At 41.2% G+C, this 18,560-nt stretch overlaps 1 protein-coding gene across 1 annotated transcript in view; it reads left to right on the forward strand.

Moving 5' to 3' along the window:
* PLEKHG7 (pleckstrin homology and RhoGEF domain containing G7) overlaps positions 1-18,560 on the forward strand; it is a 43,406-nt gene that overhangs the window by 14,883 nt on the left and 9,963 nt on the right. Inside the window, exons 7-11 of the mRNA XM_023224088.1 lie at positions 1,555-1,668; positions 10,213-10,387; positions 11,952-12,067; positions 12,440-12,533; positions 17,835-17,914. Of these exons, the coding sequence (XP_023079856.1) occupies positions 1,555-1,668; positions 10,213-10,387; positions 11,952-12,067; positions 12,440-12,533; positions 17,835-17,914 (579 nt within the window). The remainder of the gene's footprint in view (positions 1-1,554; positions 1,669-10,212; positions 10,388-11,951; positions 12,068-12,439; positions 12,534-17,834; positions 17,915-18,560) is intronic.

An 18,560-nucleotide genomic window follows, 5' to 3' on the forward strand; every position in this document is an offset into this window, starting at 1 on the left:
TCTAACCAGTTACCTCCTGGTTCTGACATTTCTCAAGCATCTCAGTGCCTCATGAGAAGACCCTCCCTTTACCTCCAAGTCCTCTTCAAGGCTCAGCTATCAACTTTCCCCTCCAAAATAAACTCACATCATCTTTCAAATTACTTCTTGCTGAAGCCAAAACTTGACATTGCTCTCTATAGTGTTTTGTCTTCTGAGGTCCTATAACAAAATATTTTTCTAGGTTTCACCATCTCTGGCTTTGTTACTATCACTTCTGTTTGTGGTTTTTCAGGCTGGGTCTGCTTTCTCTACTCACCAGCAGGTGTGTTTTCTTTCTCCAGTTCACCACATTGGGATACTATTGGAAATTCCTTAATGCAGCCCATGAGTCATTATATTATCAATAAACCTATCAATGGACACATAGGCTTAGCAACATGGTAGACACTATGGAATCCTGAAGAGAGTGCCTGCCAGTAATGAGCCAGAAGAATTGCTGAAGAGAAAAAGAATAACCGTCATTCCCAAGAAAGACGCTTAACTGAGATGGTGGCATGTAGTTCAGTGTGCTCAGTTTACCCATTATATGTATGAATATATATATATATAATTGCCTTATTCTAAAAACAATTTTAGGTGGCTTACAAATGTGTAGTCATTATAGCAAGTTTAAGACATTAAATAATGAAGAAGAGGGAAGACAAGCATTAGATTGAGTAAGATAAAGTGCATGCTGCTAGATACACTACACTGAGTAGAGATGTCCCAAATTTCCTTTTTTTTTTTTTTTTTGGAAATGGAGTCTCCCTCTGTCGCTCAGGCTGGAGTGCAATGGCGTGATCTCGGCTCACTGCAACTTCCACCTCCTGGGTTCAAGCGATTCTCCTGCCTCAGCCTCCCAAATAGCTGGAACTACCAGCATACGCTGCCACGCCCAGCTAATTTTTTGTATTTCACATTTTTTGGTTTCAATGTGTTGCCCAGGCTAGTCTTGAACTCCTGAGCTTAGACAATCCGCCTGCCTTGCCTCTCAGAGTGCTAGGATTTCAGGCGTGAGCCACCGCGCCCAGCCAAGATGTACAAAATTTCTACATGTTTAGAAGCCAACAAAATTAAATGCATGGAAATTCTTGAGGTATATCAGGTGAAAAGTTAAGTGTCCTTACTTTAATCACTTAGTATAACACAAACTTAACATTAACCAACAGGGTCACCCAAATCAAAGGCAATATTTGTTACTGGGTGTCCTGCAGGGTGTGGCGCCTGAAGAAACCTTAAACAGAAGTGAAGGGGTGCATTAAATCAAGACAGCCTAAATAGAATTTTCTTTAAGTATAGGGAGAAAAAGACTATTTATTGAGGTGTCAGCTGTTTATTATTATTTTGTTAAAATAACGTTTATTTGGAGATTACCTGTGTATTTCCACGCAGTTGTAGTGCCTGCTTGATCACGGCGCCTCCTCCACTTTTGCCTGTTCTAGTTAATGACAAAAGTGAAGAGAAATAGTCTGTCAGGGCTCAATGCTCTCCTTCACTTGTGTTCATCCTCCTTCTGCTCTTCCTTTCTTGCAGTATTTCCGAGGGAGTCTCTGTCAGAGCCACCAGACCTACTGCCTGAACTATTCAGCTGCTATCTTTTATCTTGAGAGCCTGAGGCAGAGAGATGACTTTGGAATTTATTTAAAAGTAAAGTATCATTTTCTTTTCTTTCGTATTTTTTCTGGTGCTTTTTGGGTGTCATGTGTACTGGGAATGATTGTATTTAAATTAAATGGGAAGAAGAAAACAAAATGATCAACACTATGTTTTAACTATAAATCTGCTATCCTCATAAATACATTGTCCACTGCACACTGAGGAATATTAAATGGTGCACATCTGGAAACATTATGTTATCTAATATCCCTCCTGAGATTTTGGCTGGGGCTTAAAAATGTTTTCTTTGTTCATTGTTTTATTTGCGGTAGAAATTGGTACATTTTAAGGAGAAACTATAGTAAGAACCTGAGCTTTGTGACTTAGAAGTTTGCCTCTTGCAGGAGTTAGTTCCAGCATAGAAACTTGCGGCATCATTTACACTGTATTCTACATCAGTGCTGCCCCCTTGATTACAGTATAAAGCACAATGTCAGTGTTGTCTCCGGAGCTGTGCCAATAAGGCAGCTCTGGGTCCCACAGCATTAAAAGAAGAAATTTCTGCTGGGTGCCTTCAGCATTTTCTAGTAGCCAAGCCTAAAACCAATTTCCCCTGACTTCCCTAATTCTGTTGGTCCCTGCCTTGATATTTCTTTAGTCTGAACTGGACCTTTTCAGTCCTGTGCCAGAGCCCTTTTGGATCATACAGAGAAAATGGTCCAAGCCTTTCCAGAAAATCAGCTCTTCCCTGCAGCTGCAAGAAGCCCCTGCCAGAGCATGACCTCAGAGGCTTGGGAGGAAAGGCTCCCATGGTTCCCAATGACTCAGCTGTGAATCAGTGGGCTTCTGCCATGGCCTTGATATGCCAGGAAGCCGGGGTGTGCCAAGGATGAGAAAAGGGGAGTAATCTTAGGGAAGAGACTTGGCCATATTTTTGTAGCTTCAGACCTTTAGTGTTTCATTTGCTACCCAAACTGAAAACTGATAGCTCATTAGATTTCCAAATGCATGAATAATCATTTTGTGAATGTTTCCCCTAGAAGCTGATGGATTAGACTAAGCTAGGCCCCCAAACTGGGAGAATCCAGGTTCCTTTCTCTCCCTTCCAAGCTGAGAAAGAGATTAATCTAACAAGGTCCAATTATTGTTTTCAAATAACTTTGGAAAATCCTATATACATGTATTCAAAGCCAAATGATTTTTGACAAAGGCACCAAAAACATACATTGGAGAAACAACAGTCTCTTGAGTAAATAGTGCTCGGAAAACTGAGTATCTCCATGCAGAAGAATGAAAGTAGACCCCTATCTCTCACCATATCTAAAAATCAAATAAAAATGAAGTATAAGGCCTGAAACTATAAAACTGGTGGAAGAAAACATAAAAGAAGCACTAGAGGACATTGGTGTACACAAATATTTTAGGGCTAAGACTTCAAAAGCATAGGCAACAAAAACAAAAATAGACAAATGGGACTGTATTAAACCAAATGGCTCCTGCACGGCAGAGGAAACAACAGAGTAAAGAGGCAATCTGCAGAATGGGAGAAAATATTTGCAAACTATTCATTTGATAGGGAACTAATACCTGGAATATACAAGGAGTTCGAAGATCAAAAAAATAAATCCCATTACAAAGTGAGAAAAGAATCTGAATTGACATTTCCCAAAATGAAACATACAAATGGCCAACAGGTATATGAAAAAAAAAAAAAATCTCAACATCACTAATCATCAAGGAAATGCAAATCAAAACCACAATGAGATATCATCTTACCCCAGTTAAAATGGCTACTATTTAAAAAGATAAAATAAAAGAATAGATGCCGGCAAGGATACAGAGAAAAGGGAACTTTCGTACACTGTTGGTGCGTATGTAAATTAGTGCAGTTGTTATAGTAAACAAAATGGAGGTTTCTTAGAAAGCTAAAAATAAAACTACCATCGATCCAGCAATCCCACCACTAGGTGTTTAGCAAAAGAAAGAAATCAGTGTATCAAAGGGATACCTGCTCCCCCATGCTTATTGCAGCACTATTCACAATAGCCAAGACATAGAATCAATCTAGTGTTCATCCACAGATGATTAGATAAAGAAAATACAATATATATATGCAATGGAATATTATTCAGCCAGGAAGAAAGAATGAAATCTTGTCATTTACAGATGAAACTGGAGGTCATTAAGTGAAATAAGCCAGGCACAGAAAGACAGATATTGCATGTTCTCATTCATATGTGGGAGCTAAAAAAATGTTAGTCGCATGGAGATAGAGAGTAGGATGGTTACCAGAGTCTGGGAAGTGGGGAGAAGGGGATGAAGAGAGGTTGGTTAATGGGTGCAAACATACAGTTATAGAAGGAATAAATTCTAGTGCCTGATAACCCACTGGGGTGACTATTGTTGAAAATAATTTATTGTGTGTTTCAAAATAGCTAGAAGATTTGAAATGTTGTCAACATGAAGAAATGATGTTAATAAATTTGGGTAAGGATATCCTAAATACCCTGATGTGTACATTGTAAACATGTATCAAAATATCATATGTGCCCCATACATATGTACAATTGTGTATGAATAAAAATGTATGTGGCATCCAAAGATATTTTGGGAAAGGTAGTAGGTAGAGAATACAGTGCTGTTATAACACATGATGCTTTTTTTTTTTTTTTTTTTTTGAGACAAAACTTTGCTTTGTCACCTAGACTGGAGTACAGTGGCACAATCTCAGCTGACTGCAACCTCCGTCTCCCAGGTTCAAGTGATTCTCTTGCCTCAGCCTCCCGAGTAGCTGGAACTACAGGTGCCTGCCACCATGCCTGGCAAATTTTTTGTATTTTCGGTAGAGACGGGATTTCACTATGTTGGCCAGGCTGGTCTCGAACTCCTGACCTCAAGTGATCCAACTGCCTCAGCCTCCCACAGTGCTGGGATTACAGGCGTGAGCCACCACACCCAGCCATGTGATGCTTTTATAATGCATAATACTTTACCAGACACTTTCTCAAACATCTCTTAATTCTGAACACAAACCTGTAAAGTTGATTACATTTTTCCTTTGTGTCCCCGAGTCTCAGAGAGGTTAGATGACATTTGCAAGGCCACATAGCCAATAGGTGGCAAAGAGAGAACCATAGAAAGATTTTCAGGCAAAAAATCCAGTGCTCTTTTTTTTGAGACGGAGTCTCGCTCTGTCGCCCAGGCTGGAGTGCAGTGGCCGGATCTCAGCTCACTGCAAGCTCCGCCTCCCGGGTTTATGCCATTCTCCTGCCTCAGCCTCCCGAGTAGCTGGGACTACAGGCGCCCGCCACCTCGCCCGGCTAGTTTTTTGTATTTTTTAGTAGAGACGGGGTTTCACCATGTTAGCCAGGATGGTCTCGATCTCCTGACCTCGTGATCCGCCCGTCTCGGCCTCCCAAAGTGCTGGGATTATAGGCTTGAGCCACCGCGCCCGGCCCCAGTGCTCTTCATATCAGAACTATTTCCAATTCCTTGGGGCTATTTCCCATCACCATGGAACTATTAGCCTCATGAAACAAAGGTGAGAGGTCAGGGAGAGACTCACAGATACTCACGGTGACTAGTGTTTGAGCCCTTGCTATGGTCTAGACACTGTGCTACATGCTGGTCATCCCTCATCTTCTTTTCTACACACTAACTGCAGAATTTGATATTGTCCCTATTTCTCAGGAGTTTAGACAAATTAGGCAACATGCTGAAAGGTATGGTTGTTCTAGGGCAGAGGTAGGATTTGAATTCAGACCTGTCTGAACCCAGTGTTGAATCTCCCACAATGTTCTGTTGGAAAGCAACGTTCTTGGAGAATGTAAACCTATGCCATGTGATGGGCTGCCTGAAACTGACCTATGAATGCAGTGATAAATGACCTCTAAACCCTCCATACCACATGAGGCTAAGCTTTATGAATGTATGTATTTTATCCTGGTGCACATTAATGGGATTAGAATTCTTCCTACTATTTGTTTTTTAATTTATTTACTTATTTATTTATTTATTGAGACAAGGTCTGACTCTCTCACCCAGGCTAGAGTGCAGTGGTACAATCACAGCTCACTGCAGCCTCAGACTCCTGGGCTCAGGTGACCCTCACATCTCAGCCTCCCATGTAGCTGAGACTACACACACGTGCCATCACGCCTGACAAATTTTCTAATTTTTTATAGAGATTGGGTCTCGCTATGTTGCCTAGCTTACCTCAAACTCCTAAGCTCAAGCAATCCTCCTGCTTACTATTTTAGAAACAAAACAATGCAGAGGAAGAAACTGGGAACTTCATACCAAGTCTCTTCGTGTGGCACAACTAACAATGGCTAAGAACTCTAGCTGCTATGGACTGAGTGTTTGAGATGTGCCATGCTCTGTTCTAAGCACTTTGTGTGGATTATCTCATTAAAACCTCTCGCCATCCCAATGAGGTAGTTACTCTTGTTATCTACATTTTACTGATAAATTTTAGAAAGGGTAAGTAAATTTCCCGAGGTTCCAAGAATTCTGGTTGCCCCATCCTAATGCTGCATCCCACTAAGACAGATTTATTAGGACTTTTCATTTTATTTTATTTTATTTTATTTATTTTTTGGAACAGGGTCTCACCCTGTCACTCAGGCTGGAATGCAGTGGCACCATGATGGCTCACTGCAGCCTCAACCTCCCATGCTCAAACGATGGGACATATTTTCATTTGGGGCCCTTGAATCCTTTCACAGTTCCCCTAAGCACATTGGATATTTATTATAAAGCAAAAGTAGCCTCCATTAATCTAGACTCATCAATACAAAAGGCCTTTTATGTCCAATCTCTCTCAATGAAGTGTTATTTGCCTTCCCTAACGGACCTGAAAAATGAAGTCAATAGAGAGATGAAAGGAAAACTTACAGCTTCACTTTTATAATGTCAAGCCATTCTTTTTCTCTCTTCTGAAGTTTCCTGAAACACAAATGCTTCCAGCATCCCTGCCTGGATCCTTGTCTAAATTATTTACCACAGGTGCTTCTTGCCAGTTGTTACGTGGAGGAGTTTGGTATTTCCACTTTGACCCTGAATACCAGTGCATGCTGGCAGCCACAATGTTTCCCACAGCAGGGCAATTTGGGGCAATGGCCTGGGGCGGTGAGTTTTTTGGGAGGGCAGGGGCCTAACTGCTGCTGAGAAATCAGTTACAAGGATTGCCAGGCACCCAAGAGGTCCAGGACCCAAAGGTATCATTGGAATGCTGCTGCCCCAAGTCAACATGGAAATCAGCCGCTAAAGCACAGCCCTGCTCCCCTCCACTCCCAGCCTTTCTTCATCTGTCGTGCTCGCTTCTGTCTCCATCCCTGCCAACCGCCATGAGAACCACAGTCATTTGGAGCTGGAGGAGAACTTGAAGATCATCTAGCCAAGAGCCATCTAGCCAGACTGGAGTCTGAGGTTGCAGTCAGTCATGATTGCACCGCTGCACTTAGCCTGGGTGACAGAGTCAGACTGACCCTGTCTCAATAAATAAATAATAAATAAAAATAAAACAGTTTGAAGAATTCTAATCCCATTAATGTGCATTTATGGGTCATTTATTTATTAAATTGATCCCACTGCATTTATGGGTGGGATCAATTTAATAAATAACACAGGCTTAAGTCCTACAATAATGTTGTTTACAACAGAGCATTGTAGGAGATTGAACGTCATGTTCAGACAGGTCTGAATTCAAATCCTACCTCTGCCCTAGAATGACCATATCTTTCAGCACATCGCCTAGTTTGTCTAAAAAGAGAAATCGGAGGCCCAGAGAGAGAAGGTAGTCCTCAGAGCCCAGCTCCTAGAGCTTCGTTCACCATGCACCGTGAGCTCACTCTCATGGCCAGCCATCTGTACGTAGGGGAAAGGAGAAGACTGAATTAGAAGCAGAGTCTTGCTCTGTTGCCCAGCCTGGAGTGCCGTGGTGCTATCTTGGCTCACTGCAACTTCTGCCTACAGGTTTAGGTGATTCTCCCACCTCAGCCTCCTGCGTAGCTGGGATTACAGGCGTGCGCCACCACTCCTATTTTTTTTTTCTTTTTTTGTGTGTGTTTTTAGTAGAAACGGCATTTCACCATGTTGGCCAGGCTGGTCTTGAACTCCTGACCTCAAGTGATCCTCCTGCCTCGGCCTCCCAAAGAGCTGGGATTACAGGCGTGACCTACCACACCCGGCCAAGAAGACTGAATTTGGCAGCATCCCCATGATGAAGAGCCCAGGATGTTTTCCAAAACATCCAGCTGAGCCAGATACTATGGTTCACACATGTAATCCCAGCACTTTGGGAGGTGCGCAGATTGCTGGAACTCAGGAATTTGAGACCAGCCTGGGCAACATAGTGAGATCCAGTCTCTACAAAAAATTTAAAAATTAGCCACGTGTGGTGGCCTGTACCTGTGGTGCCAGCTATGTGAGAGGCTGAGGTGGGAGGACTGCTTGAGCCCAGGAGGTCGAGGTTGCAGTGAGCCGTGATCATACCACTGCACTTCAGCCTGGGTGACAGAGCAAGACTCTTTTCCCCATCTCCCTAAAAAAAAAAAGCTGATAGTGTGGGAGGAGAGTAAAACCCCACCTCACCCCACCAAGGACGAGGTCAAGCTATGAAAGACAAATGCAAATTGCTAGGCAGGAGGCTAGGAGATAAAGGGAGGGTTTGTTTAAGGGGGAAGAGAGAAAGGCTCTCTCTTTCCAAAGAAGAGAATGGACCCATCAGAATAGTAGGGGCTTGTGGGCTGTGTATTTGACCCCTCTTCACAACCCAAAATCTTCAGTAAAATAAATATGCACACTCACAAAACATGTCATGAGGGAGTTTACAGCAGAAACTCACATAGGAAACCAAAAGGATACATTTGTTCCATGCTGTTCAGGAAAGAAACAGTGTACATGGAAACAAGAGTCCAGGGCCCAGAGGAAGCCATTAGAATCTCCGTCCCCTGAGTTGGTAAATATCTAGGGGAGGAGTTTGGACCTCCACAGGCCATTGGATTGGTTGGAAGTTGAGCCAATTGTACCTAGATCTTCAAAATGCGAGGGCTGACATGTGGACTTGAAGGCATCTCTGGGGATGCAGCAGGAGTCTCCTGCAGTGTGCCTGGCCCACCTGAGGATGGCCCTGAAGGATCTGGGTCACAATGCAAAGGATTTAACCTGGAGAATGAAAGGAGAATGGAAGGTGGAAAAGTAATGAGGCAACAGCCTGCAGCAGGAGAAATATTTAGTGTAAGGGCAGGATCCCTGTTGTAGTCAATTCAGGCTGCTAGAACAACACACCATAGATTGGGTGGCTTATAATCAACAGGAATTTGTTGCTCACAGTTCCGGAGGCTGAAAGTCTCCCGGTGCCAGAATGGTTAGGGGCTGGTGATGACCCTTTCCTGGGTTGCAGACAGCTGTCTTCTTGTTGTAGCCTCACATGGCGGAAAGAGAGCTAGAGAACTCTCCAGGACCCCTTTTATAAGGACACTAATTCCATTCAAGAGGGCTTCATGCTCATGGCCTAATCACCTCCCAACAGCCCCACCTCCTAATACCACCCCACTGAAGGTTAGGATTTTATTAGGCTGGTGCAAAAGTAATTGCAGTTTTGGGCATTAAAAGTAGTATTACGTGGATTTGAAGGAAAGTAAACATTCGGTTGATATTAATCCCTTTATCGCTGAACTCAGGGTCAATTTGGTGTGAGTGGGCAGGGTAAGAGAAGAGGAATAAAACACACCACCCCCTCTACTCCTTCCTGATGTACCCATCTGCATGCTGGCCAGCGACCACCTCCATGCCTCATTTGCCACCTTCATTAAAGTCAGAGCCCCTTAGGTTCAAGGAAGCTCACGTTCAAAGAAACAGCACAGCAGATAAAACAAATGTAAAAGCTACTCTCATGTTTACTGAGGTTTCTCAAACATCATTTATGGAACCCCAATGTATAACCCATGGCAATATTTACTATACTTACTAAATTACTAAAATTTCTTTTCTTCCCCAGTGCTGGCATACCCTAGAACTTTCTTCCAAATCTCAACTCCAAACTCTCCCTGTTGAAAATTGTCCACATCTCTACCTCTCTCCTCTCCCCTCTTTGTTCTAGATCAACTAAGCCTCTTCAACTTCTATTTTCTTTTTTCTTCATTTTTTATCACTACCATGATCCTCCCCAGCTAAGGGGAGTCAAGGAACTGACCCAACAAGCAAGAATCCTTCCTTTGCCCTCCTGCCTCTCCAGTCTCAATTCTCAATTCTCCTAACTGCATCACAACAAGGATGGGAGCAAAGCTGGTGAAACCAGAAATCTCCCCCGAGGGCCGGGGAAGAAAGGCTAATGGGCAAAACTAAATTCACTCTCAAATGAGAAGGGTAAACAAGGCTGGAACACATCTATTATTACATCTTATCACTACTGCTAATGGAACATGCACTTTTTAGGGGATTTAGTTTGTGGCTTATAAACTGTCCCAGCAAACTCACAAGTATGGCCTGCAGTTACTGAGTAAAATATCCAAGAACCTCTCATATCCAGGCTTCTTAGTGGCTCAGTGGGCGAGGTGATCATTCTGATGTGGCTGCTTTTGCCTTCCCCAGTGGTGTGAGCAGAATGAACAATGCAGACGGCTCCACCTGCCTGAGCTACTAGTGGCACCACTTCAGAGGCTCACTCGATATCCGTTGTTGCTGAAGAATATCTGGAAAAGAAGCATGGACTCTGCTGAGAAAATCACGATCTACTCCATCAAGGAAAAGGTGGAAAAGTCCATCCGTAAGTCCCTGAGATAAGTGAGCTTAATTGAATAATTGTGGCCTTGTGACTCCTGGAAACCCTCTAGGCTTCCATCTTACGAGGTAATTCCATTGATTTGAGGTCATGGCTCTTGGAAATGTGGGTTCAAGTGTGAGTACATTGTAAATCAAATATGCACAGAACAATGGGCTCCAGTCACATCCTGGTGAACACTATGAGAACTCTAGCACCAAGTTTACACAGGATGTGGCTCTGTCTCCAAGTGTTTCAGAAGTGAGTTCAGGCAGGAAAAGTTCTACTTCCCAGATAACTGAAGGCACTTTGTTTTTAACGGCCGTACTGACCCCACACACAAAGCAAATGGGAGTAAACACCATGGAAAATGTGTCCAGAGGATAAATTACCATTCATCATTTCTCAAATCACCAAAAGCCAAGGTCAATGTGAAACTATTGCCAACTGCAATCTTTAGAACTGAAATTTGAGGATGGGAACTGAGCAGGCCCTATGATGACTTAAGTTTGTTTGTGTAACTCTGTATAATTGAAATTCACATAAAGAAGTTCATGATTTATGCCCATAAACCAAGGTTTCCTGATGGGCATCAAAAGGGAACAATTCAGATTGGTAATATTCAGCTGTACATAAATTTTTTTTCTTTTACAAGTTTAAAAGTAAAATGATACTGCCTGGAACAGGTGCTTTTTTTAAAAAAAAAAAAAGTAAAATGACTGTTTAATTGGGTTTTTCTTCTGTTTTTAAATGTTTTATTCAAATTCTAAAATTACCTGAAGAGCTGGGATTAAGTTTATCAAGCGAGTAAGACAAAGAATCTCTTAAAGATGACTTCTTTAAGCTTTAGAAGTAATCTTAAGGATTATGACTCATTTAGATGGGTTTGTGAGGAAAGATAACGCAGCACCTCTGGAGATTTCTCAGTGAAAGATGGATTCTGTTGTTGAGGGAAGAGACCTGTATGGCCTCCCTTTAAGTCTATTACCTTAAAGATGGTGAATTCTGAAGAGGTCTGCTAACAATGTGATTCTGCAGGTCTTTTACTTGCCCTGAATGTCTTCAAAAAACATTTCAAACCCTCAATAGCAACATGTTATTAGAAAACATTGGAAAATGAATATAAACCTTCCAAAGAGAAATTGAGTTCCTACCAAAAAAAAAATAATCACCATGATCATGAAGTGAACATATACTTTTGTGATTAGGACAAAAACATATGTTTGTCCTTGTCAGTCTGATTTTTTTTCTTCCTCTAATTACAGGCTGTGTGGTCTAGGAAATAAGAGAAAACTACCAAGGATTTTATTAGTATTATTGAAATAAGAATACACAATATACTTTCAACCTACTGAATTAAATTAGCTAAGCTTCATTTTTCTCTGCAAGAGGCTGATTCCAAATTAGTGAGTTTTCTAAGATGCATGAACAGCAAGCAATATGTGAAACGAACTTAATATATGGTCTGACTCCAGGGGCAGCCAGTGTTTCTAAATGATTCCCGTGGACCTTGGTTAAAATTTATATGCAATGTCACATGCACCTAAAAAGACTATGTCTTGTCTTTCAGGGGACCTTGAAGGAAAAGTGAAATGGCTGGACAATTTCCAAAAATTTAGATATCTACAGGAGATTATAGTGTGGCCACCGCTTTGGGATAGAGATAAAAGGTTTTTCATTCCAGAGGTACAAAAAAAAAAAAAACAACAAAAACGTCAATTAGGACTTCTGTCCATTTCTGGAAGTTGGGCATTCAGACAGAAATACGATCATCTTAGATGTCCCCATCTGTCCACTTGAAGAATAAATCTAGTTTCAAGAACAGGAAGTAAAGTCTTCATCTGTAGGGCATTGTATGCGGGGAGGCTGAGGTCGCTGTGCCATTCTTATGATGGTCCTTCTGAGAGGTTTTTTCATTGTTTCCCGTTCCCATGTCCATCTGCCGGCATTTCCAAATGTCATGAACTTTCTAGATGGAGTTGATTGCCCCAGTTTTTTAAATATGTTCTCTTCCGATCACTAACAACATCTCTTTTATTTTCTCCCTTGTTTTACAAGTGTTTGAAACACATTTTTAAAGAACACACGGCAGAAAACATCTTGTCACCAACCAACAGACACCTTCTCTATGAAGGAAAATTAACTCTTGCAGGTAAATAACTGCCTCCTTAAAAACCCAACATCTGTGCCGCCTTGTATCTTGTTTGACTGCCAGCAATTGAAGAGCAGGAGGAATTGTGTTTGTCTATGTTCCAGGTGATGGAGGGTGTGAATCAGAGAGTACCCTATGGAGCCATACAGACTCAGGCTTGAATGAAGACTTTGCAACACAACTAGCTAGGTGCCCTCTGTTTTCTCTCTGCAATGGGATAACTGTAACTATTCCATAGGATTGTTAAAACAACATACAAGAACAACTTAGCTCATGGTCTGGAATCTAGTAAACTCTCAGTCAATGGCAGCTGTTATCATCACAACTGTTGTACTCCTCCAATGAGCCAGACAATCAAGCTCTCAAATGTTTATGGAGAATCTATAATATAGTACAAGTTGTGCTAGGTAGGTGCCACTGGAAGATATAAAAACTCATTCTGTATAATTCTTTCCCTCTAGTTGGGAAGCTCTGCCTTATTACCAGACCTGCAGGATTAGTTCAGAAAAGAAGAGAGTCCTTAAGGCTGGAGTGCCCTGGAGCGGCTTCGTGCAGTCCATGGGACTGGAGGTGGGCTTGGAAGGGCAGGAAGGATGAGGTCAGTGGAAGGACAGGAGGGAGGTCATTCAGATAAAGAGCAGAGCCAGAGAAGTCTCGGAGGCAGAAGCCCCTGCAGAAGCTTAGTTTCTAGCAGAGTACATAGGAAGCCAAGTCCCTGGGGCTGACTGCCTGGCTCACTCCCTGCTCAGCCTTTTCTGCCTGTACAACCTTGGGCCATTTACAGTGATCTCCTGTGCTTCAGTTTACCTTTCTTTATTGTGAGGATTAAATGAACCAACAGATGTATAAGCACTCAAAAGAATGATTGACACAAAGTTCACGCTCAATAAATATCATGATGACCAGAAAGTCTGCCTGGCTGAAATAAGATTTAGAATCATTTATTTATTCATTTCTGCACAAAATCTTGACCAGGCACCTACTGAGTGTGAAGTCCTGTGGGATGGGAGGTTGCCTAACAGTGGTGATGTGATATCTGGTGGGGAGGGGCTGGGAAATAATCCCTTAATACGTGTATATTGAAACTCTGCTCTATTTTAGAGGTAGTCTGGATGTCAGGTTAGGACATAAAACCCCCCTGGTAGCTGTTAAATAAGGAAGATAGACATGTCCAGTGTTTTATATACAAGGGCCTTTTCATACATTGTCTCTTTCCAGTAAGTTAAATAGAGAAGTTGCTTTTAATCCCTTGTTATAGGTGAGAGATTTGGGGTTCAGGGAGGTTCTGTATCATGCCCAGGTTCACCTGGTGGATAAATGACAGAGTACCAGCTGGAGCCAGGCTGCGTTGGTCTAGCTGGCTTCCAGAATTAGAGCAACTGCCTTGGAAACCAAACAGAAGGACCCAGCCAGGAAACTATAGGCAACCAAAAGTCATTGAGCTCTCAGACAGGGAAGTGATAGGTTAAAAGGGTGTTGAAGAAAGCATTGTTAATAAGCAATCTTCAAAATGGCATAGAGGAGACCAAAGCAGAGAGATCAGTGGTGAAACCGGAAGTTCAATGGTGAACAGTACGAGGTGAGAAGACTCTGGGGCCTGTCTGTTGCTCTACCATTTTTAACCTGTTGTTCACCCACCCCCCACTTTCATTTGAAAAGATAACAATTTTAACTTTTCTTTAATGTTATTTACAACTTCAAAGTAATTATATTTTATGACAAGAACAAATCAAAGTAATAAAGCAAAACATAATCTGTGTTCCAGCATGTATCTTTACCTCCAAAACTAGCCCCACCTGAAATTATGTGAGACTTTGGTTCACGCCTTCCCTCTTCCTCCCTACCTCCCAATACTGTGAGATGCACCAGCTTCTCCTAAAACATTAGAAATGGGCATGATAGAAAAGGATACGGGAGATATTGCAAAGGCAAAACCAGGAGGACTTTATGATCGATAAAGTGGATGAAGAGGAAATGAGTATAAAAAACTGTTCTAATCTATGTATCTGAAAGTTTTGTTGATAATGCCGTGGGTGGTAGAGGGAGTGCGGTCAGGGAGTCAATTTTAGGGTTCAGGTTTGGGCATAATAAGAACCCACATGGAAGCTGGAGGAGCAGCTCCTGGTGGGTGAAAGGCTATGTCAGATGTGAATTCATGCATCGCATGGGTTCAAAGTGACTGTCATAGTTGTGTGGATTGGAAGCTCACCTAAGAAAGGCTCTTTACAAGCAGACTCAACTTTTCCAGAAAATGCTTCCTGTACAGTCAAATGTGGTAGCATGGAGATGAACTACGTAATGTCACTAACACCAGGCACTTGTTTAATGGCATGAACTGTGTTAGTCAAATTCCATCAGAGATGGAGACTCCATATGATGTAGTCTACATGGTATCAAGTCAAGTGCAAAGTCATGAGACTGGACTCAGAGATGAGCATGGAGATTTGATGGGGCAGGGTGATAGTGTTAGAAGAAACAGGACGTTTCACTTCTTGGTCTTTTGGCTAAGATCAAGTGAAGAAACAGGACATCATTTTAAATGAAAAAAGTATTGAACCAAAAGTCAGGGGATCTAGTACCAATTGTAGACTTTGGGAAAATTTAAATGCTCTTATTCTCTTTTATAAATGTTATTGCTGCTGCTGATAATGATGATGACAATGAGGATGAAAATGACGTGATGATACCTAACACATACAGTGTTTCCGAATTTCTTCCAACCTTAAAAACTGTGCTCTTATAACCAAATAAGTATACTTTCTCATTCCCAGAAGGTACACATTTTCATAATTTGTTTCATAAATTGCTTGGTGGAAAACTAGGGCCTCAATAAATGGTAGCTAAAATAATGATCACTTTCTAGAATAATGTATGGAACATTATCTAGAATAACATCTGGAGCACATAGAAGGTGTGCTCCCTGCCTGTTTGTCAAAATAAAATAGTTGAAATTAGAAAGAGAAAACAAAACGATTTCATTTGGACAATGATCATTAAGCTGACATGTACATGAGTAGCAGAGGATGGTAATAGCACATTTTACAGGTTTGAAAGTTGCTGTGGACTGAATTGTATTCCTCCACAAATCACATGTTGAAGCCCTAACGTCCAGTGTGACTGTACTTGGAGTAAGGAAGAAATGCAGGTAAAATGAGGGACTCGGGCTGGAGCCTTGATCTGATAGGATTAGTATCCTAATCAGAGCAGACATCAGAGAGTCACTCTCTCTGTTTGCCATGTAAGTACACATCCAGAAGGTGGCTATTTGCAAGTCAAAAATAGAGGCCTTATCAGGAACCGAATCGACCAGCACCTTGACCTACTTCCCAGGCTCCAGAACTGTGAGAAATAAATTCCTATTGCTTAAGCCACCCTGTCTGTGGTATTTTGCTATGGCAGGCTGAGCTGGCTGTTCACAGGTCTAGTGTTGTACCATTTCTAGCCCTGTATATCAGTTGACATACAGATTCAGTGACTGGAGACAGACAGGTTAAAAAAAGATAGCTTATTTCTCTCTTGTTAAGTCTCAACCTATATGACAACTCCACTCCATAAAGTCATTAGGAATCCAGATTTCTGCTGTCTTGTAGCCAAATCTAGGGTACTGCCTTCTTCTGTGTGGCCCAAGATGACTCACCAATATGTTTGCTTTCTACCCAATGAGAAGGAGAGACAGGCACAAGAGAGCTTGGCCCTGCCCTTCACTAATATGACTCAGAAGTTGCATACTTTGGCTCACATTCCATTGGTCAGAATTTAGCTCCTTGGTCATACTCGGCAGCAAGAAAATGTACTCTCTATTCTCTGTGGATGGGTACTCACTAAAAGTTGGGAATTCCATTGCTACAAGAGAAGGGGAGAATGGTTTTCAAGGGACATCCAGCAGTCTTTGCCACAACCTAATTCATGAAAAATTAAGTTTCTGATAAGATTTTTTAAAAACTATTCAAGGACTATTTAATTTGAATAAAATAACTGATTTCTCCCCTGTGCAAATATATAAAAAATATTTTCTCTAAACTCAGAATAAGAGGGGATAGAAATGAATCCTAAATGTTGTATCGACTGCTTTAAATCTTCCAGGGGTAAAAACATATAAGAAAGAACTTCTAGAACAATATGTATAATATAAATAGAATAAGCTGAAAAAATTACTGGGTTTTCCTATGATTACTCTAAGCACTTGTCACAACCCCCTCTAAAAATCTTTTCCTCTGAAATCACTTAAATTTAACCCTTTTTTCTAATTTCTAAGGGATAGAGTAAAATAAGGAAGGAGATGCCTTATTCTAATATTTGATTTCTCTTCTACTACTATTCCCTTCTTAGGGAAAACTAAAGAAAAGCTATTTGCCTTAAGTAACTATTAAAGCTAATATCAGAAAACTTTGTAAATATGAAACACATGGAGAATATCTAAACATTTATAGACACATTCTAAAACTTGAGAAATAAGTAGTTTTAATGACTGTCAACCTAGGCTGCCATAACAAAATATCACAGACAGGCTGGCTTAAACAGCAGAAATTTATCTCTTACAGTCTGGAGACTGAAAAGTCCCAGGTCAAAGTGATGGCAAATTCAGCTCCTGATGAGCACTCTCTTCAAGATGAGGGGTGGGGGACAGGGGGGTATCTGGTGTCTCAACAGAACATTAATTCTACTGGACCAGTGATCTAGCTTTATTAACTCATTTTACCCTAAATACTTTCTTACTCCAAATGCAGCCACACTAGGGGTTTAGGGCTTCAACATATGAAATTTGAGGGACACAATAGCATAGTTCATAGCAGTGAGAAAACGCTTTTTCTCTGGTTATGTGTGCCTTTGCCAATAACCACCCAGAGGAATCAAGGGGCAAAAATGCTGCAAGTTCAATCAGTTGATGGATTTACTCTCGGCTTAGTTGAAGCCACTACAAATATCATCTGAGTTATTTTAGATTCAAATGAGACACATCATAAATTCGATGTCTTTAATGTTAGAAGCTTGGCCTCTCATCAAGTCTCTGCTTTAGGAATAAATAAAGCAATTCAACATTGAGGCGGGCAGCTTTGTGACCTACATGATTGGAGGCCCTGGGGTGCTGTAATAGCCACCTGGTTTTGTTTTCTAAAGAATTCACTATAAAAAAGAGAAAAAGAAAGAAGGAAAGAGAGAGAGAAGAAGGAAGGAAGGGAAGGAAGGAAGGAAGGAAGGAAGGAAGGAAGGAAGGAAGGAAGGAAGGAAGGAAGGAAGGAAGGAAAACTCTTCTACTTAACAGTTTCAAGTCCCCATTTCAGCTTCTCTTTTTTTCCTCAGAAAGCACCAGATTCCTAGATGTTTATCTGTTTCTCTTCAATGATTTCCTCTTAGTTACGAAAACTAAGCGCAACAAAAAGGTAAAATGCTGCTATTTCAAAATACGTTTCTAAACAAGTTTGCTAAATGAGTTTAGAAATATTTCTAAATAAATTGTGGTAAAAATATAAAATATTCTTTTACATCAGGCTGAATCTTTTCCTCTAAAAAAATGAAGGCACTATAAAATATTGACATTTTTAGTCATAAAGCTCTGTATTAAATAAATAAATAAATAAATAAAACAAAAAAATGCGAGTTGCATTTCTCAAGGATGTCAAAAGAGGAATACATTTTTAGAACAACTGAATCTATATACTTGCAAGCTAAGTCCCAGAAGCCACAGGACTTTGCCTGACCTGCCTAAGCAAAGGAACTCAAAACATCTTTGTCCATTTTGGCCCGTTCCTTTACTGAATTGGCCACCACAACAAAAACAGCTAGAGTAGGATCCCTCTGAACTATCTACTATCTTGTGTCGAGGTGGTATTCAACACTCATTCTGATTTGAAAGCTCACATTATTTCTGAGAAATAATGATTTGGGGGTGGAGATGAGAGGGAGCCCTGATCTCTCAATGTCTACCTATATAAAAAGTGTAGAAACCAAACATGTATGCAACTGGCATCACAGACAAAATGAGTCAACTAAGAGCTAGAGCTGCAAAATCTCTATAGGGAATAGGGA

This window comes from Piliocolobus tephrosceles, chromosome 10, assembly GCF_002776525.5.
Source record: "Piliocolobus tephrosceles isolate RC106 chromosome 10, ASM277652v3, whole genome shotgun sequence".
In the NCBI taxonomy this organism is placed as follows: domain Eukaryota; kingdom Metazoa; phylum Chordata; class Mammalia; order Primates; family Cercopithecidae; genus Piliocolobus; species Piliocolobus tephrosceles.